The sequence below is a fragment of the Suricata suricatta genome, chromosome 12, assembly GCF_006229205.1.
Source record: "Suricata suricatta isolate VVHF042 chromosome 12, meerkat_22Aug2017_6uvM2_HiC, whole genome shotgun sequence".
In the NCBI taxonomy this organism is placed as follows: domain Eukaryota; kingdom Metazoa; phylum Chordata; class Mammalia; order Carnivora; family Herpestidae; genus Suricata; species Suricata suricatta.
The window spans coordinates 91,635,184-91,659,108 of record NC_043711.1 but is presented as its reverse complement, the minus strand read 5'-3'; the positions used below and the strand labels follow the sequence as shown (position 1 = coordinate 91,659,108).

Sequence of the window (23,925 nt, the reverse complement as noted above, 5' to 3'; positions counted from 1 at the left end):
CCTAAACCCTCCATTCCGCCCCTCTTCTTTACAGATATTTCTGGGCCTCACTTTCCTCTCTGAAAGAGGGAGAGGCACGAATTCAAGAGATAGCTCCTTGAAAATCAAGAGTCGTTCAGTAAAGGTAATTTGAAGGTTTTGCTGCTCCCTGACTTCTGACTACATTGGCATCAGGGAGTTTATGTGGTTTTATTCTTGTTGTTGAATTCTATAGTTATGAAAGAATGCACTTAAAGATTGAAATTTACAAGAACACCAGCTACCCTGGAAGTCTGGTAAAATTTTTTTTCCCAGTTACAGTGAGATGTGAGGGTACATTGACAGGTGAGTGGATAAAGAGAATGTGGTATATACCGTGGAATATTATTCTGCCGTCTAAGAAAAGGAGTTCCTAGATTTTTGACAGCATGGATGGACCTTTAGAGCATTATGCTTCATGAAATCAGTCAGAGAAAAGCAAATACCGTATGATTTCACTTATGTGGAATCTAAAAATATCAACTCATAAAAACACAGAGTAAAATGGTGGTAGCCACGGCAGGGAGGGTGGAGGAAATGAGCTGGTGGAAGGTTACAAACTTTCAGGCAGAAGACCAACCCCTTCTGGGGATCTAACGTGCAGCCTGGTGAATGGAGCTAATAAAGTAGTGTTATATCCTTGAAAGTCACTTGGAGAGAAGAGTGTTAATGTTCTCATCATAAAAATAACAAAGTGGTAATTACCTGAGGTGAAGGATTTATTAACTACCATCATCATGGTAAACATTTTGCAATATATACATGAATCAAATAATCACACGTACCCTTTAAATCACACCATATGTCAGTTTTATCACAATAAAGCTGGGGAAAAGTCAACTGAAGAGTCAAATATTGGTATCTTCACCGTGTGAATGGGCGTCTTCCCATTCAGGAGATCAGTGAGTATGTATTCAAATGTTTTTGATGTAGCTCATGAACACTTGTATAGGTTTCTTTTTTAAAGTTCTTTCTGCCTCCTATTACATTTATTTAAAGGAATGGTACAGGGGCGCCTGGGGTGACTCAGCTGGTTGAGTGTCTGACTTCGGCTCAGGTCATGATCTCATAGTTCATGGTTTGAGACCCGCTTTGGGTTCTGTGCTGACAGTTCAGAGCCTGGAACTTGCTTCCGATTCTGTCTCCATCTCTTTGCCCCTCCCTCACTTGCACTCTGTCTGTCTCTCTCTCTCCCAAAAATAAACATTAAAAATTTTTAAATAAAAATAAAGGAATGATATAATTTTGTTGATATTATAATGGGATTTAAAATTTTTTATTCTGATTATTGGTTGTTTATATTAAAACTGGGGTTTATCATTTACTAACTATGTGACTTGGGGGTTACTGAACCTCTCCTGGCATCTATCTTTCAACAAGATTAAAGACGTGTGGTAATATGCATTTGAGAGGATTCTTCTGAAACACAAATAAGACAGTACATATAACACAGTTAGTACAGGATCTGGAACAGAGAAATAGTCCGACTCTTGGTTTCGGCTCAGGTCATGATTTCACTATTCATGGGTTCGAGCTCTGTGTTGAGTTCTGCGTTGTCAGCACAGAGGCTGCTTGGGGTTCTCTGTGTCCCTCTCTCTCTGCCCCTCCTCTGCTCATGTTCTATCTCTCTTTCAAGATAAATAAATAAAAACAGGGGCACCTGTTGGGCGGCTCAGTCGGTTAAGCGTCCGACTTCAGCTCAGGTCATGATCTCACAGTTTGTGGGTTCGAGGCCTGTGTCAGGCTCTGTGCTGACAGCTCAGAGCCTGGAGCCTGCTTCCAATTCTGTGTCTTCCTCTCTCTCTGCCTCTCCCCCGCTTACGCTCTGTCTCTCTCTCTCACAAAAATAAATATTTTTTAAAAAATTATTAACTAAATAATTAAAAAACATTTAATAAAAAAATAAAGTAATCTTTGTGCCAGTGGTGTATTTTGCACTTGTCAGGCCAGAAGTTTGAGACCAGCTCTTGCCTGCAGGCCAGGATGTCCTGGTGTCATGGATCCGGTGCAGTGCAGCCAGTCCCCTGGAGAATGAGAGGAGCCCTGGCTTGCATGCTTCTGGAAGAAGCAAAGGACATCATGCTCCTGTTCTCTCACCCTGAGCCCCTGCCCCCCACTTCCACTCACAGCTGGAACTCAACCAAAAACAAGACTTGTCTTGGGGCCAGAATGTCAGGGCTAGCCTGTGCTTCCCAAGTCATTACATCCAACTCCCTCAAATTGAGGGAAAGACATTTGTCTGAGGTCATCCAGCAAGTGGGGAAGCTGGGCCAGCCTAGAACACAGGTCCTCTGATCCCTAAGCCTGTGCACTTTCAACTCCATCCCAAGTTCTCCTCTTTCTGTGATTGCTTCCTTGTTCAAGGGCAGTGCAGCAGGTGCGTCAACAGCAGAGCCATGAGGTCATTCAAGTTGGCCTGACACACACCATCCACGACCTGCAAGACTCAAGTCTGCCTGCCCCCACCTCATATGATTCCAGAGGGCACTATCCACCATCCACACTAAAGGATCAAGGACTTAGTGTGTCTTGTCTCCTCATCCACATCTTAAAATAGAAAGCTGGGGGAGGGTATGGCTGAACCCAAAGGAATTATGTGTTAATGGCGGCATCTCAGGCATAGACAGGTCAAATGCTTCATGAGCAAGCGAGGATTTCCAGAGTCTCCCTATGGCCTCTTGAGAGGATGTAGGTCCCCTGGGGAACAGGAGAGGAAAGGAGGGAGGGAGCTATAGGTTCAGCCACTAGAGCTGGTTGGTCGCACTGGCAAGGCTGGCAGTAGCTAGGTCGGGGTGCCAGGTGGGTTGGAAAGAAACTGCTTGCTATCTGTGCAACCTTTTGTTTTTTATGCCCTGGTCTTAGGCGAAAGGTAACATTCCCCAGTGAAATGCAGACTCCAGTTCTGGGGTCAATCAGTGGAGTTCTAATATTAGGCCCTAGGAATGGGCCTCTTGTTTCCACCCCTGCTCTTGTTTACAGCCCTCTGAGGGGAGGGACTCCCAGCCCCTCACCCATCTTCCCGGGGCTTCTGGGAGCACAGAAATCATGGAAGCCAAAAGCAAACAGAGCAGAAAGTGGTTTTTTATTGCAAAGTCAACGAGACAGGCAGCCGAGTCCGGGCTTGGGCATCCTGAGTGAGAGGGAGGACCCACGGGTGGACGAGGGTCAGGGCCAGCAGCCATGCAGACATCACAGGTGCAGCAAGGACAGGCCCCACCTGGCCGGGAGACAAGAGGCCCAGAGAAGTGGTTCAGCAGGTCAGAGCACTCAGAGGCAGTGGAGGGCAGGATCACGTTCATGTGACAGCCCTCTCAGGACCTCAGTGACCGGCTCGAAGACTGTCAAGTCTCTCCGTCACCTCCCCACAGCCTCCCTCTCACCCACCCGGGGTCATTCCCCATTGCCCAGTCTTCTCTGTGCCCTCAGGGTCTCCTCTTGCTCCACCTTGTTCTCACCTCACTGGGGATCCAAGCAGGCCAGCCCACAAGGACCCTCACAGCACTTCTTGGCCCCCAGGCACTCGGTGTCTCTCAAACAGCGGTTAGGGGGGTTGAGCATGGCACACCGCATCAGAATGTCGGGGCAGGAGCCAGGCTTAGTAGACACTGGACCTTTGGGCAGATCTTTGGTCTTGACTGGATCTTGACCTCTAATCGGATCTTGTCCTTTGACTAGAACACGACCTTTGCCAGAGCCTTTAGGAAAAACTGTTGAAAGAAGAAGTGTGGCCACATTTAGACCCAGTGCACCTGCCTCACTATCTAGTCTTTCCTCTGTGTCTAGCCCCTGCTCACGGCCGTGTTTCCCAAACCATGGCCAGAGACAGGGAAGGGTCCTCTGGGCTGGTTGGGGTCAGTGCTCCAGGAAGGCCGTGCTCAGGGCTTTGGGGAGGGTCTACAGAACCCCGGTTCTCTTGGGTATTCATGTCTCCCCTCACTGCCATGCAAGTCCTCTCAGGAGAAGAGGCCAGACTGGGGTGACTCCCAGAGGTGAGAAGGACACATTGTCATCTCTGAGGCAACTTGGGGGAGGGGGAAAGAGCCCTGAGACACACACCAGGATCCCTGAACTCCTTCCTGGCTCTGGAGATTGTCTGGACAATCAATGTCCTCCTTGGTAAAGTGGGGGTCTCCAAACTATAGGATTTCTGAGGTCTTGGTGTGAAACCTCCTTTTAGAGGCTGATTCCTCAGGTGCGTTCTGGGGGCAGACAGGCAAACCCCACACTTGTCCCAGATTCCTGGGGTTTCCCCCATCATTGCACATTCTGCCCGGTATCAACCCCTGAGACCAAGGTCACATAGCAATGCTTCTTCTGGCAATGTCCTGATAGCTCAGTCTTAGCACGGAATGCACGTGATTCTACCAGACAACTTCCTGCTCTCTCTGGATACAGCGGAAGCAGCCACAGACCAAAGTGTGCGGTATTCAGCCCTGCCTACTGCCCCCGAGTGCTTGTTCCCTGTCAGGGCCCAACCCGGCCTCACCCAGGCCACTTGTCTACTCACATGTGGCAGCCGCCTGTGCCGCCAGAATCCCAAGGATAAGGAACGCTGCCAGGACCAAGAAGCTGCTGGGCCTCATGTTGTCAGGAAGGTGTGTGTGACCAAGAGCTGAAGCCAACCGTTTTTATGCTGCCCAACATGGCCTGGAGCCAGGGGGCGGGTCTGTGCTTTTTTATGGCACAAGACCTACAGTTTTTTAATTCTACCAGGAAGTGTCCACGCCTATGCTGGAAAGGGCCCTGGGACTTTCCCCAAGGATTGTTCACAGAAGAGAAATGGCAGCTACCTACCATGTTACATCACCTCTGGTAGCCGGAAAGCTGTCCCACTTTCTCACAGAGAAGCAGGGCTTCTCCCCCATTACTCCGTGTCCCTCAGGCCCCACCCAGACCCACCCTAACTGGTCACCCTCCCGGCATCAAGCTGGGCTTTTCTTTCATGCCCTCCTAGCCCTGGGAAAAACTGTTAAAGGGATATTTGCCTTCAAAGTCTAATGACAAATCACAGGACTTTGCTATTTCACAGGTAGTCTCTGAGATGCACCACGAAAGTAATAAGAAAAGCAAGATTCTAGATCTCACAGAGTGACTCTAATTAAAATAATGCTGGGCGAAAAATTCAAGTCTCAAAAGAAAATATTTTTAATTACATGCTTGTGTCTCAGGCTCAAATGAAGGAAAACTAATAGATTGTCTAAGAGTACTTATATATGTGGTAAAACTCATTTATTTGGGGGTAGATGAAACTGAGGACGCTATAAACACGAAATTTAGGATAGTGGTTAACTCTGGAAGTGAGGGAAGAGACTCTTTGGATGGGTGAAAAGTACTCAGGCTGTTTTAAGTTTTTGGCTCTTGGTAATGTACTAGTACTGGGTTGATCGGTGGTTTATTTTGGGGTGTGTGTCGGGGTGGGAGGGTTGGGGGGTATGTGGAGTGTGTGTTTCCAAAGCTGCAGGGTAAATCATTTATGAATTACCTTCACTTTCCATTAACCCACCCTGTCGCTCTCTCAATTGATTTCCAGTCTTTTACTGTTACAAAATATACCCCACGTGGCTTTTCGCATTACCTTGCAAGCTTGACTTCCAGAAACAGATATGCTAGTACAAAGATTAAATGCATTTGAAATTTTTTTCCTGGCATATTGCAGTACGATTGACAAATGCATTTTATTTAATGTGTGTAATACGATGTTTTCACGCATGTGTACATTGGGAAGAGATCACTACTACGACCAAGCTCATGGACATATCCATCAACTCATATAGTTACCGTTTTTTAAGTACTTTTGAAATTTTTATAATCTTGTCTTATTTCACTCAGTGGGGGTCATACCATTTCGTACCCGCACGGGCAGTGGATGACTCGTTCTGTGCATATCCAAGCACATAGTGAGTCTAATGTGGGGATGTTTCACAGTCTGGTAGGTGAGAAATGATACTTTACTGATGGTTTTAGTTAGCATTCCTCACACTTCCATTTTTGCATATTTTAGAAACCTCTCGCATTTCTTCTTCTGAAAACTTCTTCTCCTTTGCTCACTTTCTATAGATTCATTAACCTTTTTCTTCTCCATTTTTAAGGACTCTTTATATATTATGGGGAAAGGTACTTTGTGACGTGGTGTGCAAATGAAAACTTTAATCACTCTAAGACCTGCTCAGAACAGCTCAGGGCACCATCCTTTCCTCGTCTTATGTGGACATTACCTTTTCTTGTTTGGCTCTTTTTGCACACAGTGAGAGCGTGTTCTTAATATAGTTATATTAAACAATCTGGCGATGGTTATTTTAAGAAGGCTGCACATTCTATTAATAGAGGTTCACTGAACAGTTGATGAGGGGATAGAGGTTAGGAAAGCAAGGATAGGAGGAGAAAAAGGTAAATAAATGAAACAAAAAAGTATTGCTTCACCAAAAATTCACCATGTCTGATGTGATCCTATTATACTTATAAATGAAAAAGAACAAATATCACCAGATCTCTGTTTACTGAATCCTAGCAATGTTCACGAAATCTTACCAACAGAAAAAAAAACGCGTTGAGGGTACCATATGTGTTTGGTAATACTTTGGTAGAAACACATAAAACCGCTGTGTATGAAAGAGGAGAAAGTGGAGTGCCTGGACGGCTCAGTTGGTTGAGTGTCAACTTTGGCTCAGGTCATGATCTCGCAATTCGTGAGTTCGAGCCCCACATTAGGCTCTGTGCTGATAGCTTGGAGCCTGGTGCCTGCTTCAGATTCTGTGTCTCCCTCTCTTTCTGCTTCTCCCCCACTCATGCTCTGTCTGTCTCTCTCTTTCTCTCTCTCTCAAAAATAAATAAACATTAAAAAATTTAAAAAAAAGAAAGAGGAGAAAGTTAGGAAGGAATGTATGCTGCCATATTAACTGCTTACATCACTGTGATGGGGATGGGAAAAAAGCAAGATAAGTAAGTTTTCCTTTTTTTTAAAGTACATTTATTTATTTTGAGAGAATCCTAGGCAGGTTCCATGCTGTCAGCACAGAATCCAATGTGGGGCTCGAACTCATAAACCATAAGATCATAACCTGAGCTGAAATCAAGAGTTGGACACTTAACCGACTGAGCCACCCAGACACAAGTAGGTTTTCCACTATACATACTAGCTTCTATTTTTTTCGCTGACCGTAACAAAAAGTCACTGTTGTGATCTAAAATATCAAAGAAAATTATCATCAATAATTAGAAAAAAGAATTCAAGGGGCACCTAGGTGGCTCAGCTGGGTGACCTGCCGACCTCGGCTCAGGTCATGATCTTGCGGTTCATGGGTTTGAGCCCCACATCCGGCTCTGTGCTGACAGCTCAGCGCCTGAAACCTGCTCAGGATTCTCTGTCTCCCTCTCTCTCTGCCCCTTCCCCACTCCTGCTCTGTCCCTCTCTCTCAAAATTAAATAAAAACTGAAAAAAATAAAGGAAAAAATAATTCAAAGAATCGTGTGAATGAAGAAAGGAGTATAACTGACAGTTACATCTAAATAAATTATATACATGGAACTATTCGCATGTGACCATTGGTGCCAGTATTAATAAGAGCGCTTAAAAGATAAGTGTCATAATATAAAAATATAATGGTGTGTATCAGGTATGATTCAGATGCAGTGGAAAGAAATCACTCCAGGTAGTTCAAGCAGAAGAAGAATCCAGTCATTGTGTGAGTGCATTTGATTGTAAGAACCCGAGTCGCGTCTGCAGTCCTAGATGCGGAAGAGTCTGGGACAGATAGTCACTGGATTTCCAACCTCTGCAGGAAGACGTGCTGGGAGCAGCTGAAATGCACATCCATGAAGACACTGCACGGTGCATGACACCATGCATTCTTTTTTTTTCCTGCCTCTGTTCATGCATCTGGTCCATCCCCTGCTTACACTTCCAAACATCAGCCTCCTAGAAGGAAGAGTGCCCACCTCGAGTGGGAAGTTAAGATGAGCAGGTCTGAGAACAAGAAAGGTAGGATATGGTGCTGGGAAGTATCAAGAGAAAAGAAATGAGAAAATGCGTCACGGAGAAGGAGGAGATGTATTGAGGAGAGAGGTCATATCTTGAAACGCTGGAGCAGTATCTCTTTGGCCATGGCCAATGGTAGGAGACGGGTTTCAGACCTGTATGGAAGGATCAGGAAAGACCCAGGTATTTAAGGAACTGCCCATTGTTGTAGCAATGGAGGAGAGAGCCCTTGAGCTGGGAAACTAACAAACCCTTTCTATACTCCCCTCCCTATCCCTCAGTCTCTTCCCACCCCCTACACTCGCACCCCTAGTCCTACTTAGGTAAGATATTCCTTTCAATAGCTGGTCTGTGAAAATCTACTGATTTTAAAATAAGAAAAAAATTTGGAAATCACATAAGCCATACAAAAATATTAATTTTGAAAGCAGAAATGAGCTGCAAAACTTAAAAACATTTTAAATGGGATTTGGGGGTATCTGGGTGGCTCAGTCGGTGAAATATCTGATTCTTGATTTTGGCTCAGGTCATGATCTCACAGTTCGTGGGCTCAAGTCTCACCTTGACTGTGCTGTCAGCATGGAGCTTGCTTGAGATTTTCTCTCTTTCCCTCTCTCTCTGCCCAGCCCCTCCCCACAAGTGCACGTGCACGCACCCTCTTTCGATCCCCTCTGAAAATAAATAAATAAAAATTCAAAAATGTATACATATTAAAATGGAATTTAAAAAATCCTAAGTAAAATGCCACAAAGCTGAAAAAAATGGATATTCTAAAATGAACATCAAAAATTACTAAAGCAAACTGAACGTATGAAGAACCACATGAAACAGAAATAAAGACATTCAAAGAAGCAATAGTAAGGTACCAGGAAGATGTGAAGATGGAGCTCAAAGGAGAAATTAAAGACAAGGACAAAAACAATGTAGAAATAAAGACTAAGGAAGGAAGGAAAATAAAGAAAGCAAAGAACACAAATAAAAATTAAAAATAGCTCTAAAGAGAAAGCTTTCCCGAGAAAGTCTTAGGTATAAAACAGTCAGTAGAGACCCAACAGACATATAAATCAAGCCCCACAAAGAAGAAAACCAAAATAACAAAATAAAAGAATTCTTAGAAACCTTAGTTGAGGAAAATATTTCTGAAATAAAAGCAGGCTTGAGTCTACATATGGAAATTTCACACCATGGTAAACGCAAAAGGCATATAAATACGTTAAAGATAGAAATAGGAGCCTCAGGAAGTCAACACCCCTCAAAAAATCCAAAATCCAAAAAAATTCAGATTAAATGACAGCCAGAAAAAAAACAGAGCAAAACTTAAAGGCACTCAAGGAAAAAAAACTATGCACTGAGATTTTTTTACACAGCTAATTTGTCTGTGGCGTAAAAAAGACTACAAAAATGTATTTCTGAGTGTGCAAGACCTCAAGGAATATTGCTTCCAAGAGCTTCGGTGAGCGCTTTCTAAGGGACGAGATATACCTGACCAAGGTTTGCAGGAATTACACTGGACATTTTAACAGCGGAAGTAAGACTAAGACAAAGTGGTAACAGACAATATGTAAACATAGAAATAGTGAAACTTCCATCAAATAGGAGGAAGAGAAGGAAGGAAGGTAGATAAAAGAAAAAGCTGCTGATTGCTTTCCATATAATAGTTTTGAGTCAAAGGATATTTAAAACTGTAAGATTTAATATATGGAGGCAGAGATGAGAGGAAAGAAAGAGACCAAGTTACGGAGCCAAGAAAGCCTTTATTGGGATCTGTGATTCCTGGGTGAGGTTCCATGGCCCCGGGAGTGGAGAGTCAGGGAAGTCACGTCTAGTTTGGGAAGGGCGGGGTTTTTTTATGGGTGAGGGGGTTCCGGGTTTGATCTTGGGAGGGCAGATTATCAAATAAAGGCATTTTAGGGACGTGGCAGGATAGAATAGGTTGCCTCTTCTGTCAGGGTGATGGGAAGCTGGAGCTTCATGATTGGCTGTTTTCAAACTGGCGCAGACATTCCAGGTCTGCAGGTGAGGGTGGGGGTCGTCGGTGCACGGAGTTCTTTTCCACCTAGAGCAGAATGGCCGCTCTGTCGTCTTCTTAAGGTAACACTTACAAAAACACAATAAGCTTCAAGAGTTAAACACTTTGGTACATTAAAGGCCACCATCAGGAAAATGAAAAGACTGCATGAAGAATGGGAGAACAGATTTGTAAATCAGGCATCTGATAAGGGCCTAGTATCCAACAAAAGATAAATGATCCAATTTTAAAATGGTCAAAGCCCTAAACGTCCATCAACTGGTGAACGGATAAAGATGTGGTTTATGTATACAATGGAACACTACTTGGCAATGAGAAAGAAAGAAATCTGGCCATTTGCAGCAATGTGGATGAAAATCAATCAGTCAGAGAAAGACAGATATCATATGTTTTCACTCATATGTGGAATTTGAGAAACTCAACAGAAGACCATGGGGGAAGGGAAGGGGAAAAAATAGTTACAAACAGAGAGGGAGGGAGATAAACCATAAGAGACTCTTAAATACAAAGAATAAACTGAGGGTTGATGGGGGGAAGGGAGAGGGGAAAATGGATATGGAGGAGGGCACTTGTTGGGATGAGCACTGGGTGTTGTATCTAAGTAATGAATCATGGGAATCTACCCCCAAAACCAAGAACACACTGTATACTCTGTATGTTAGCCAACCTGACAAATTGTATTTTTTAAAAAAATAATAAATAAAATAAAATGGTCAAAGGACTAGAATACACTTTTGTCTAGAGAACATACACAAAAAGTTGATGAACACGTGAAAAGATACTCAACATCATTAGTCATCAGGAAAATGCAAATCCAAATCACAAGATTAGCTGTGCATTAGCTGCACACCCCATAGACTGACTATAATTTTTTTTTAATTTTTAAATTTATTTATTTATTGAAAGAGAATCCCAAGTAGGTTCCATGCTGTCAGCACACAGCCTGACATGGGGCTAGACCCCACGAACTGAAGGGTGACCTGAGCCCAACTCAAGAGTCCTGCGCTCAACAGACTGAGCCACCCAGGGACCCTTAAATATTTTTCCTCAATGGAAAATGCCAAGTGTCGGCGAGGATGTGGAGAAACTGGACGTGCAGCATGAACAATCTCAGAGGTTTGAGAAATGATAACCAGAGCTTGGGCCTGGCTGAGCTACATGCTCGTCTCTCCTATAAGAGACCACTCTGTGAAGACCGGGGTGGGGGTGGGGGGTGGCTGTTTTACCCCAGCACAGAAACTGAAATGGGGAGCAGAGGAAAGCGAAGTTTCCACTCTGGCCTGGGACACCCGGAAATCCCTCCTCCATATCTGCAGGCAGCCCCCCGCTCCCACCACCGCACACCCACTTTCCCCCAGCCCCCAGCTCCACCAGTCCTGCCATTTCACCAGACACATGAGACCCACTCAGAAGTCCCCTTCCCTCCTTTCTCTATGGACTCTCAGCGCCCAAGTGTGCCCCAGAAATATTGGGAAAGTCCTGTTGTAGCTCCCACTGGGAGGTCCCTCTCTCCCGTGTTACTGGGAGTCAGTCCCCACTGGCGCTCCATGATGAAGTGCAACAGCCTGTCTCTGACACCTTAGCGTGATTTACTAGAGAGAGCAGTGCCCCCTAGACTTGGGGGCAGGACAGAAATGGCGGGGGGGGGGGTGACAGGAGCTTAATGCTGGGAATGTTCCTAGACAGACTTGGAGGACCTCATGACTCTGCCATCTATGTGCCAGTCACACTGCTCTGCTCCAAGAAGGCTCCCAGGAAGGCCAAAGCCCCAGGAGGAGCCACACTGAATGTTGTGGAGAAAACACTGGCCTGGAAGTCACCTCTAGTCTCAGCTTTGCCCCCAACTTGCTGGGTGATCTCAGGCAAATAGCTTTCCCTCTCTGAGCCTCAGTTTTTGTTTTGTTTTTCACTGGACTTGAGGGGGTTGGATGCAAAGGGCCAGACTAGCCCTGACATTACAGGGTCTGAATACATCAACTCCCCTACTTAGAATAAAATTAACTCCTTTTGAAAAAAAAAAATCAATAGAAAGAAATTCGACCTGAATAAAGTGGACTTTCCTCCACCCAGTTTTGCTGAGAAAAAATCGACATATATCACTGTGTCAGTTTAAGTGCGCAGCGTGATGGTCTGATACACATATATTGTGAAATGACCACCATAACAGGTTTAGTTAATATCCGTCTTCTCCTGCAAATATAATAAAAAGAAAGAACATTCACCTTGTGAGGAGAACTCTTACAGCCTATGCCCTCTACGACTTCCTCATATGTCATGTAGCAGTGTTTGCTGTGGGCCTCATGCCGTCCATTACATCCCTGGGGCTTATTTATCTTGTAACTGGAGGTTTGTGTCTTTGGACCGTCCTCCAGTTCCCCCACCCTCTGGTATCCGCAAGTCTGATCTCCTTTTCCATGAATTTGGTGGGGTTGTTTGTTTTTTAGGTTTTATATGTAAGTGAATCAACGTACTGTATTTGTCTTTCTCTGAAGCTGACCTTTTAAAATTTGACTTTTGGGAAGTTGGCCTCCTGCTGCGGGTGGAGGGGGGAAGACTGAAGGGTGGGGGTGGGCACGCAAAGAACCTCATGGCTCTTCTTACCCCTCCAGCAAGACACAAGCCACGCCCCCTCCCCTGTTCTCCAGGGCACACAGGGAAGAAAGTGGGCGGGGCTGGGGTAGAACCTTGACACCAGGACAGCTTAGAGTCTAAGCCAGGACCAGTGCCTGACCTCCAGGCTGGCAAATAGAAAGAGTCCATAAGTGGTGACCATGATTCAGATTTTTAAGAACATTTTATTATTTTAAAAAATTTTTAATGTTTATTTTTCAGAGAGAGAGAGAGAGAGACAGAGCATGAGCAGGAGAGGTGCAGAGAGAAAAGGAGACACAGAATCCAAAGCAGGCTCTAGGCTCCGAGCTGTCAACACAGCCCCATCCAGGGCTTAGACCCATGAACCACGAGATCATGACCCGAGCTGAAGTCGGATGACTGAGCCACTCAGGCACCCTGCAATGATTCATATTTTTAAACATTTTCTACGCCTTGGGCTCTGTACCAAATACTGTATATGCATTATCTCATTTATCCCCTGTTAGCACCCTGTAGGGTCCTATTTTTCCCATTCTGCAAACACACAGCTTAGGCTTGGAGAAGTTAAATAATTCTCTGGGTAAATAATGGAGTATTTCCTATTCTTAAACACTACCAATAACTAGTTAGAAAATGTAATAGTAAAAAAAAATTCCTATTTAACATTATCAAGGGGCGCCTGGGTGGCTCAGTCCATTGAGTGTCCAGCTTCGGCTCAAGTCATGCTCTCACGGTTGTGGGTTTGAGCCCAGAGTCAGGCTCTGTGCTGACAGCCAGCTCAGAGCCTGGAGCCTGCTTCCGATTCTGTGTCTCCCTCTCTCTGTGCCCCTCCCCAGCTCATGCTCTGTCTCTGTCTGTCTCTCAAAAATGAACAAATGTAAAAAAAATTATTAAAAAATCATTAGGTGAAGGTTTGATGGGGAGGAGACATTGACAGGGTGCCTAATCATCACTGTACAGTCTGCCTGCTGTCTGCAAGTCGGAAAGCACAACTTTTCAGCAGGAGTGTTAGGACACACTGCCTACAATGTGCCCATCTTTCTTCAGCACACTAAAGGTGGTCAGCGAGGCCTGGGTTCCTCCGGAGGTGATGCGGCAGGAAGCACACAGCACCGCCTGTGAAGCGCTCTTGACATTCGAACTTGACATTTGAGCTTGAACCCCATGAAGCCTCTAAAGCTAATGCATCTGCAGGAAATACAAAGGGTAGGGAAGTACGTTGAAATCTATCACAGGGAAGTAATGCGGGACACACTAAAGGATGCTGCATCTGTTGTGGTCAACAAATAAAAGGCATGAAGAAGAAGGAAGAGAAAGGGAAAGAAGAGGAGAAGCAGGAGTTAGAGGAAATGTTCTACATTAAAAGAAACTTATGGGACATTACAACCAACACGGTGTGTGCCCCTCGTTTGCATTCTGATTTAAACAAATCAACCATGCAAAGTCATTGTTGAGATGATAAGAACAATAGAAAGAAACAGAGTATTAGATGTTAAGAAGTTACTGTTAATTTTGTTAGGAATGACAACAGTATCACAAGTATGGGAGAAAATGTCCTTATATCTTGAGATGCATACTCACGTATTTAAGGGTAAAATGTGAGACGCATTGGATTTACTTTAAAATACTTCCGGGGCGTCTGGGTGGCTTAGAGTCTGTTAAGCGTCCAACTTCGGCTCAAGTCATGATCTCACAGTCCGTGAGTTCGAACCCCACGTCAGGCTCTGTGCTGACGGCTCAGAGCCTGGAGCCTGCTTCAGATTCTGTGTCTCCCTCTCTCTCTACCTCTCCCCAGCTTGCACTCTGTCTCTCTCTCTGTCAAAAATAAATAAAAACATTGAAAAAAAAATTATTTGGCCGGCTAAGGGGTGGAGACCTACATGCAGAAAGTGTTGGAGAATGTTGATTGTTGAGACACTTTCAGGTGTAAGATGAAGAAGGCCCAGGGGTCTAATGTACAGGCAGCATGATGACTAAGCTATCAGTACTGTATTGTGCAGTTGAAAAATGCCAAAAGAGTAAAGTTTTCTTTACCCTTGGTGGATCCTGCTCACTCTCCTTCAATCCCCCCAACCAGCCCTAATTTCTACTGAGATGTAACGGGCATACAGCAGAATGTAAGTCTAAGCTTACAGCATAATATTTAACTTACATATATCATGAAATGATGACCACAGTAAGTTTGGTTAACATCCATCATCTCACATAGATACAAAAAAAGAAAAAGAAAAAAATTAATAACAACAACCACAGAATTGTAATTGCATGAGGTGGAGGATGTATTAACTAATCTAATCTAATCTAATCGTGGTAAGTCTTTTGCTGTGTGTATGTGTATCCAATCATCACATTGGACACAAGTTTACACAATATTATACGTCAATGGTATCTTGACAAAGCTGGGAAAACTGGGAATTGTGGAATCTGAATGATGGGTATATAGGGCTTCATAAAAATACTTGCTGTTTTTTTGTGTAGCTTTGAAAATGTTTATGGTAAAATGTTTAACAAAAAACAAATTTGGTTTTGAAACTTAAAACATGATCAGGTTAATATGGAAGATTGGAATTCTTGAACAATAGACAATTTGAAAATGTAGATTGATTAACAAAGGGTAGTAACACTACCAGTCACTAAGATGTGTTATGAAGCAACAGTTTTAGTGGTAGTACTGACTCAGGGCTAAATAGCCAAGGAAAGAGGATAGAAAAACCCAGAAAGGCCCCTGTTACATATAAGATGTGAGTTTTTGATAAAGTTCTTATTTCCAGTCAATACTAAAAGTTTGAATTCTCTGCTAAATGATACCAGGTCAGCTGCTTACTAACCTAAGAAAAAAGCATTTCCATATGCCACACGCTATGCCAATTCAAATGTCAAATGGATTAAAGAATTAACAAGTTTTTCAAAAACACAAAAGCATTATAAGTAAATATAGTGAACACTTATCTGACATCAGAGTCAAAACGACTGTTTTTTCAGCATAAAAACCAAGGGAGAAAATATAAATGAAAAGATTGGTTTGACTACCTCCTAAATTTAAAACCTGAGGGGCATCTGGGTGGCTCCATTGATTAAGCCACCTTCTTCAGCTCAGGTCATGATCTCGTGGTTTATGAGTTCGAGCCCCACATCGGGCTCTGCAGTGACAGAGCAGAGCCTGGAGCCCTTTCAGATTCTGTGTCTCCTTCTCTCTCTGCTCCTCCTCTGCTCATGCTCTGTCTCTCTTTCCTTCAAAAATAAATAAACACTAAAAAAATTTTTTTAAATAAAACGTGAATAAAGTGATACCTGGGTGGCTCAGTCAGTCCAACTTTGGCTTAGATCTTGATCTCACGGTTCATGGGTTCAAGCCCCACATCAGTCTCTGTACTGACGGTGTGGAACCTGCTTAGGCTTCTTTCTTTCTATCTAAAAATGAATTCACACTTTCTCTCTCTCTCTCAAAACAAATAAATAAACATTTTTAAAAAAATAAATAAAATACAACTTTGGTGCAAAGCAAAAGCAAGGAAACAAGTATTTGCAGGATGGGATTAAAATAAGCATTTATGGGACACCTGGGCCTGGGTGGCTCTCAGTCAGTTAAGCATCCGACTTTGGCTCAGGTTTGTGGGTTCAAGCCCTGCATTGGGCTCTGTGCTGACAGTTAGCTCAGAGCCTGGAGCCTCTTTTCAGATTCTGTGTCTCCCTCTCTCTCTGACTCTCCCCTGCTCGCACTGTCTCTGTCTCTCAAATATAAATAAAAATCATAAAATAAAATAGCCATAGAATGAATTAAAATCTTTATTAAAAATAAATAAAATAAAACAAGCATTTATTAAGCTCATCCCATTCAATCCTGTAAAATAGTTAACATCCATCACTACACAAAGTTACATTTTTCTTATGAGAACTTTTAAGATCTACTCTCCTAACAACTTTCAAATATGCAATACCAGGGGTGCCTGGGTGGCTCAGTCGGTTAAGCGTCTGACATTGGCTCAGGTCATGAACTCTCAGTTTGTGGGTTTGAGCCCCGCGTCAGGCTCTGTGCTGACAGCTACTCAGAGCCTGGGGCTTGTTTTCAGATTCTGTGTCTCCGTCTCTCTCTGACCCTCCCCTACTCATGCTGTCTCTCTGTCTCTCAAAAATAAATAAAAACATTAAGAAAACATTTAAAAATATGCAATACCATATTATTACACTTGATCTTAACCAAAAGGCTGAGAAGTGATACAATACCATATTATTAATTATAATCACCATGCTCTATGTTATATCCCCAGGACTTATTTATTTTATACCTAGAAGTTTATATCTTTTGATTGACCTAGCACTTCTACTTTAACATATTTACCCTAAGAAGATAGAGATGTGGGGGCGCCTGGGTGGCTCAGTCGGTTAAGCCTCCGACTTCAGCTCAGGTCATGATCTCATGGTTTATGAGTTTGAGCCCCGCATCAGGTGAGCTCAAGCCTCACATCAGGTGTGGCCCTGCTTCCGGCCCACGCTGTAAGTGTGGAGCCTGTGTGGGGTTCTCTCTCTCTCTCTCTCTCAAAAATAAACTTCAAAAGCATGACTTTAAAAACAGAAAGAAAATAGAGATGATTCGAAATTATAAACAAAGGTTGTCACAGCTTTATTTGAGTGAAAAAAATGGAAATCTATGTTCGACAATAGGAAACCATGTGCTTTAGCATATCAGTCTTACAAAATACCATGTAATCATTAAAAATGATGATATTGGAGGACACTTCATGACACAGGAAAATATCTACAAAATCATCTTAATTGAAAAAGCATTTCTTCAACATATATGTGTAGTTCATAATCAGGGAAAAAAATAGTCCCATAAAATTCACCTGTTCCAAAAGAAACATCAGACCATAGAACATAGGGCCTCTCCCTCTTTTTCTGAGAACTTAGAAGACACCATGAGGGATTCTAGTTAAACCCAACGACGGGTGCCTGGGTGGCTCAGTCAGTTAAGCGCCCGACTTCAGCTCAGGTCATGATCTCATGGTTCGTGGGTTCAAGCCCCATGTCGGGCTCCATGCTGACAGTTCAGAGCCTGGAGCCTGCTTCAGATTCTTTCTCTCTCTCTCTCTCTCAAAAGTAAATAAATATTTTAAAAACTTAAAAAAAACCCCACCCCAACAAAGAACTTCCCAACTACGAGGGTTGAATGGAAAGTCCTCTTCCTTCCAGGGGTGAGATGACGTAAGGCCTGGCCCCCAAGGCCCAGGGACTGATGGGGATCATGGGGAGGCAATGACAGAAGTCCCATCTTAGTTAGGAATTAACTGTGGGTTCTTGAGCCAGTCCCCACCCATTCCAGGACTACAGTTTCTTCATCCTTCAAATGGGAGGGTAACGAGGGTGCAGACACCCTGCAGCCCTGGTAAGATACTGTGGTAGAGTGGGGCTTCTGTGGGGCCCCTAAGACCCTGAGCCCGTGCCTCTTCCACCCGATGCAGAAGCCAAATGATGTGAAATCTAAGGCGCAGTCCTTGGCTGCGACGATTTTTTGCTCAGGATCTCTCAGGGCCGGGAAAGAGGCCCATCTGCTGTGACCAGGAACCTCAGCCAAACAAACATCCACCCTGACAGCTGAGCCTGCCGGGGCAGAGGGCGGTCCTACCAGAGGCCACTGGAGGTGACGTCACTGAAGGCGGGGAGATCTCGCTCTTGCTCTCTCTCTCTCTCTCTCTCTCTCTCCCATCCACAGAAGCCCAGGAGGAGAGGTCAGAGCAGCCCCCACTCTCTGTGCCTGCCTGACCTGAACCCCAATTCCCCCTAGGCATCCAGAACTCTGCAACCCCCTTCTTGCCATTCTGAGCCGACCTCTATCTCCTGCCCAAGCCATTGTTGGGGCTTCAAGATGTTCAAGGGCCAGGAAGAGGATTATCTGTCTCAACAACCTTCATCCTTTAGATGGATGAGAAGAGCCATGGCTGGAAGAGGGAGCAGACTTGCCTGAGATCATAGCCCCAGTCAGCAATACAGGCAGGACCGGATCCTGGCCCCCAACACCCAGCACCTGCTCCCACCCATCTTTGATTCTTGCACAAGCACCCTTGCACCCGGCTCTGGGGCAGGGGGTGGGGCCAGGATGAAGCAAACAGGTGCCACTGCAGCCACCTCCTGTCCTTCCTCCCCTGACTCAGCTGCTCTCACCTCCCTGGAGCTGCAGATGTGCATTTAGGGGCCCTGGGCCCTGGCCTTATTAAGTGCCAGCAGCAGAAACATGAGGGCCTGGGGACTTCTCCTCCTGGTGGCCCTCCTGGCTTTGGGGAGCCAGCAGCCTGCTGCCTCGGCCAGAAAGAAGGGAGGTGAGTGTGGGCAGGTTTCTTTCCTCTGAGGACCAGGCAGCTCTTACCTCTCTGGGGAGAGTGAGGGTTTGGGGAAGGCAGGCAATGCAGTGTGTGTGTGTGTGTGTGTGTGTGTGTGTGTTTGCGCCTGCTTGTCCGTACGAATTTGTGTCTGCACACATATATTTAGGTACAGCCGCATGTGTGTGTCTGTGCACCTGTACATGTGTGAACACACATCTCTGTGCCTCTGGGGGGAGCAAACTTGCCGGTACCTGGTTTTCCACGCCGTCTCCATGGAGATATTAGGATCTGTGGGCCTGCACGACAATGAGATGACCCTTTCGGTCATCTTTTGTTGCTAACAAGGCTGTGACTGCTCTGGTCCCTGCCCATCTTGTTTCTGTCCTTCTCGGGTCCTTCCTGTCCCAGAGCCCAGTCTGTGCAAGGGACTCTCGAACTGGGCAGGGGTATGGTTTCTGGGATCTGTTGCTAGGAAGCTCCACCCTTACCTCTTTTCCCCCAACTTCCTTGAAAAGGCTGAGGCTGACCTGTCAGCAGGTGAGGGAAGATGAGGCTGTTGAGTAGCTAGACAGGTACCTCCCCACCTGGCCAAGGTCTCTGCCTCCTGCCTTTCTGGGACTGGGATACTGTGACCTACATACACCCATATGTCCCTGGCCCTGCCTTGGGGGTAGGGGACATACTGGGGACAGTTTCCTTCCTCCACACATTTTGGAGAGAAGTCCCTTCCTCCTTCTCTGCCCATTCTAGCATAACTTACACCTTCCTCAAAGTCAAGGTTTGAGTAGGAGAATGCTCAGAGACCTCAGGCTGAGGAGGCAAAGGTGCTAGCAAGTTCCAAGGCCAGACCTCTGCTGGTGGTGATTCATGTGTCCTCACCACATTCCTCTTCACTGAGATGTTGAGAGATTGGGACTATTTTTATCTCCATTTTGCAGATGACAAAACTGAGCCACTTGAAATGCCAGTCTGACCCTCTCTTCCAGTCCATCTGTTCCTCAAGTCTCAGTTCCTGGTCCCTCCTCCTAGAAGCCCTCCTGGCTGTAAGATAGGGTCCTCACCCCCAGCCCACAGGGAGCTCCCTCTTCGACTTCAGACAGCTCCTCCCAGCTCACTCCCCAAGGCTACCCCAGGGACCTCAGAGTCTTCCCAGGGTCCTGCCTACCCCCCAGCCTGGGGAGGAGGGGCTCATCTGAGTAGGGGGCTCCCTCACAGACTAGCTGTTCTTTTTCCAGCAGGGGGCAGCAACTCAGTATAAGACAACCCAATCTAAACCAGGGAAGTTGGTTTTGAGCACTTACTGTGTGAGCAAGGTGCCTACTGTGTGTGTGGCTAGCGTCCAGTCAGGGACTGGAGGGGGAAGGTAGACACAAGGTGAAGTCACATCACTGGATCCAGCTGGTGCTGGGGGCTCTTGCACCTTTTCTCAGATGCTAGAGTAAGTGAGGAGGCCTCCGTCTTCTACAACACTCAGTGGTGGCCAGAGCAGGGGGGTGGGACATCAGAGGACTCAGAGTCCTAGCCCAGGCCCCTGTGGGTCTGGGCAATCTCTGCCTTGCCAACCCTTGCTTCCTCCCTCTCAATGGAAGAAGGCACGGATTCAAGCCTTCTGCATGAAATCTGGAAATGGCCCCAAAATCCTAACAAGAAGAAATGGCTGGATAAGCTCTGGGACAAAACAGTCTAGAGTCGTCTGAAGACCACCTTAAAGTCAGAGTTAACACAGATCCCTGAAAGAATGCCACTCGGAACAGGACAAGCCCACAGTGCGGTTGTGGCTGAGCGTGGCTGTGTGACAATGCACCAGGCTGGAAGCAGCTGACATTGTTGCCACGCTGCACCCCTTTCAAAATCCTTTCTTTCAAATAGACGTTGAGCCGCTGGTGTTTTGCATGAAGGGCTGTGCTGTAGCCTAATGATGAGAGAAACAGGTGGTCTATCCTCCTAGCCTCCAGTCAAGTGAGAGAAAGAGACAAATAGATGTGGAGTCACAAGTTCGGAAGGAAAGATCCTTTGGGAGCGTGTGGGGTGGGGGCGGGGGGCTGAGACTAGGGGTCTCCTGAGGGGGAGCCATATTTCCTCTGAGACCTGATGAAGGGGGTTAGGCGAGAGCACAAAGAAGCAAGCTCTCTGAGAAGAGAAGCAGCTGCAAGCAGAGCAGGAGCTCCAAACGGAAAAGTGTGGAGGCTGAGGGGTGGACCGCGCCAGACGCAGCACAGCCCGCTGGCCCAGGGGTCGATTTTGACTTCAGTTTTTCCTATCCTTCGTGTCATCGGAGTCTCAAACCAGCCCCAGGAGAAAGGAGCCCAGCTTCCCATTCCACACAGAACACTGATGCTTGCAGTAAAAACAAAACAACAACACAACAACAAGACAAAACACACAAAAAACCCAAAACAAAATACAAAACAAACCATTGCCAACCATTTATAACAATGTGGATGAACCTTAAAGGCACTACGCTAAGTGAAATAAATCAGCCGGAGAAAGACTAATATTGTATGATCACACATTGAAATCTAAAAATCAAAACTAAACAAACAAACAAAAAAACCAAGCTCATAGATACACAGAACAGATTGGTGGTTGCCAAGGGGCGTGGGTGGGAGATGGGTGAAATGGTTGAAGAGGAGTCAAAGGTACAAATTTCCAGTTAGGAGAGAAATGAGTCGTGGGAATGTAATATACAGCATATAGTTAGTAAGACTGTATTGCGTATTTGAAAGTTGCCAAGAGAGAAGATCTTAAAAGTTCTCATCATAAGAAAAAAGATGTGTAACTTTGTGTGGAGACAGTTGTTAACTATGGTGATCATTTCACCATATACACAAATGTTGAAACATTTTGTTGTACACCTGAAATGAATATAATGTTACGTCGATTATACCTCAATAAAAATTTTAAATAAAAATAGGAGCGCCTGGGTGGCTCAGTCGGTTGAACATCCGGCTTCAGCTCAGGTCATGATCTCACGGTTCGTATTGGGCTCTGTGCTGACAGCTCAGAGCCTGGAGCCTGCTTCAGATTCTGTGTCTCCCTCTCTCTCTGACCCTCCCCTGCTCTCTCTCTCTCTCTCAAAAATAAATAAATAAAAATATTTATGTCCACTCCCCCACCTTAAAAAACAAAAATAAATTCCCAAAGGACAGGCAAAAAGTCAGGGGTAGAGAATTCAGGTCTTGTGACTCCCAGCTGGGCGCTTTAGGACATGACTCTGGACTGCCTCCAGCTGCAAGATTCGGGGGGTTCTCTTGCAGAGAAATTTGGGGGCTGCCCCCCGGACGACGGGCCCTGCCTTCTTTCGGTGCCTGACCACTGCATGGATGACAGCCAGTGTCCTGCAAGGATGAAATGCTGCTACAAAACTTGCTTCCGCCAGTGTGTCCGTAAGATCTCAGGTAAGTGTCCTTCTCCACCTTGTGGGGGCCACCAAGCCCAGAGCCCCAGGGCTGGGCACGGGCAGGGCTCAGCCAGGTCCCTGTGTTGCAGTCAAGCCCGGCAGCTGCCCCGAGGACCGTCTGCGCTGCCTCAGCCCCATACAGCATCTGTGCCACAAGGACTCCGACTGCAAGGGCTCGGCTCGGTGCTGTCCGGGCGCCTGCGGCCGGGACTGCCGCAGCCCTGCATGAGGTACGTTCCTGCGCATGCGTGGCAGGGTCGCAGCCCCTGCCGTAGAGGTTCTTGCAGTTCACTAAGCCTAAGGATACCCACCTTCCCAGAAGCCTGGGGCTGCCCCCACCAGACCTGGGGAAGAGGGTGGGGCTGGAGGGGTCCCCGTGAGGACAATGGAGGAACCCAGCACCCTCTGTTCTCTTGCGGACCTTATGTGTCCCCTGGACCACAACCCTAGACTTTTAGCTCTGAGCTTTAAACATCCTTGTGAAGGAGGGCGGGTGGTCTTGCCTTAGTGGCCACCAGGGCTGGGCTCAGGGGGTTGGTGGGGGATCAAAGTTTCTAAAGAATCCAGAGCCTTATGGTGGGAGGGGTAACCCTTTCCTTCTCTCTCCTCAGGCTAATTCTGGTTTTGGATTGTCAAGGTGGGGTTCCTAGCAGGAAGAGCTGGTGATGGGGGGAGCCTGGGACCCCTCCCAGACAGCACGATCTGCCAGCGGCGGTTTCAACCTTCTGATGAGCACTGATCTGCTCTCACCTCCCATCCACCCCTTGTTTCTCTTCCCCAGATTCAAGGGGCAGGTAGACTCCTATCACCCTGTGCCACCACCAATTTCTTTCTACAATTTTTCCTAAAATGCCCAATTCAGATAGGCCCCTCTTTTGGGGGTCCTAACCCCTCCCTCAGGCAGCCCAGCCACCAGGAAGTTATGTTCTAGCAGAGCTTTCCAGACAGTACCTATTCGCATGCCCCTTCCCACAATTTCCCCCACATCTGCAAAATAGCACCGCAATATCTCTGTGTACTCTGTACTAACTACGTATCCAATGTTTTCCGTTAAGTGGACTCACTTTTGTATAGAAATTTATTTCAAAAGAAAAGCTTGATATCTTCACTATAAAATGGGGTACGCAGGACCACTTGCCACAAATAAAATGTAATTGTAAAAGCAGGGGCAATGAAAACGGCTAAGTTCCATTTAAGTAAATCTTGTGAGATTACACAGTATTAAATAATGGTATTAAATTCTACCTAGATGCTGCCACCCACCAATGCTGCGTGCCTGAAGGATGCTCTCTGTCTCTGTTGTAAATGAAAATGAACAGGTTAAAAACATGTTAAAGACACAAAGCTCAGAACTGTGACCTCCTTCCTGGGGTAACTGAATTGTAAAATTTTGCATTCAGGTACACCCTATGATCATTTCGAATTGCTCCACATTTGGGGAATGTTGCTTGAACGGTTGGGACTTCATTATTTACGGGAGGTGTGTCTCCCATTGGACACCTCATTCACCTCAATTTCTCAAGGGCTGGTCTATAGTCAGGGCTTAAGAGGAAGGGAGTCAATGCCAGTCACGCCAAGGGACATTCCTGGACCC

At 45.8% G+C, this 23,925-nt stretch overlaps 2 protein-coding genes across 2 annotated transcripts; one reads left to right on the top strand and one right to left on the bottom strand.

Moving 5' to 3' along the window:
• Positions 1 to 304: 304 nt before the first annotated feature.
• On the top strand, positions 305 to 22,994 carry LOC115274025 (WAP four-disulfide core domain protein 5-like). The gene is made up of 4 exons (XM_029917388.1): positions 305 to 324; positions 22,189 to 22,329; positions 22,421 to 22,561; positions 22,943 to 22,994. Exons 2-3 carry the CDS (start codon positions 22,251 to 22,253, stop codon positions 22,558 to 22,560), a joined length of 219 nt encoding a protein of 72 aa, XP_029773248.1. The 5' UTR covers positions 305 to 324; positions 22,189 to 22,250; the 3' UTR covers position 22,561; positions 22,943 to 22,994.
• PI3 (peptidase inhibitor 3) lies at positions 3,080 to 4,632 on the bottom strand. The gene is made up of 3 exons (XM_029917387.1): positions 4,526 to 4,632; positions 3,474 to 3,725; positions 3,080 to 3,235 (listed from the first exon to the last, which is right to left on the bottom strand). The coding sequence occupies exons 1-2, from the start codon at positions 4,599 to 4,601 to the stop codon at positions 3,475 to 3,477; spliced, it is 327 nt and encodes a 108-aa protein (XP_029773247.1). The 5' UTR covers positions 4,602 to 4,632; the 3' UTR covers positions 3,080 to 3,235; position 3,474.
• Positions 22,995 to 23,925: the final 931 nt, after the last annotated feature.

Excerpts from the sequence above, each read along its gene's own strand:
- PI3 (XM_029917387.1), bottom strand. The coding sequence starts at position 4,601 with ATGAGGCCCAGCAGCTTCTTGGTCCTGGCAGCGTTCCTTATCCTTGGG. Across the intron at positions 3,726-4,525 it reads GGCACAGGCGGCTGCCACAT|TTTTTCCTAAAGGCTCTGGC; the intron begins GTGAGTAGACAA and ends TTCTTTCAACAG.
- LOC115274025 (XM_029917388.1), top strand. The coding sequence starts at position 22,251 with ATGGATGACAGCCAGTGTCCTGCAAGGATGAAATGCTGCTACAAAACT. Across the intron at positions 22,330-22,420 it reads GTGTGTCCGTAAGATCTCAG|TCAAGCCCGGCAGCTGCCCC; the intron begins GTAAGTGTCCTT and ends CCTGTGTTGCAG.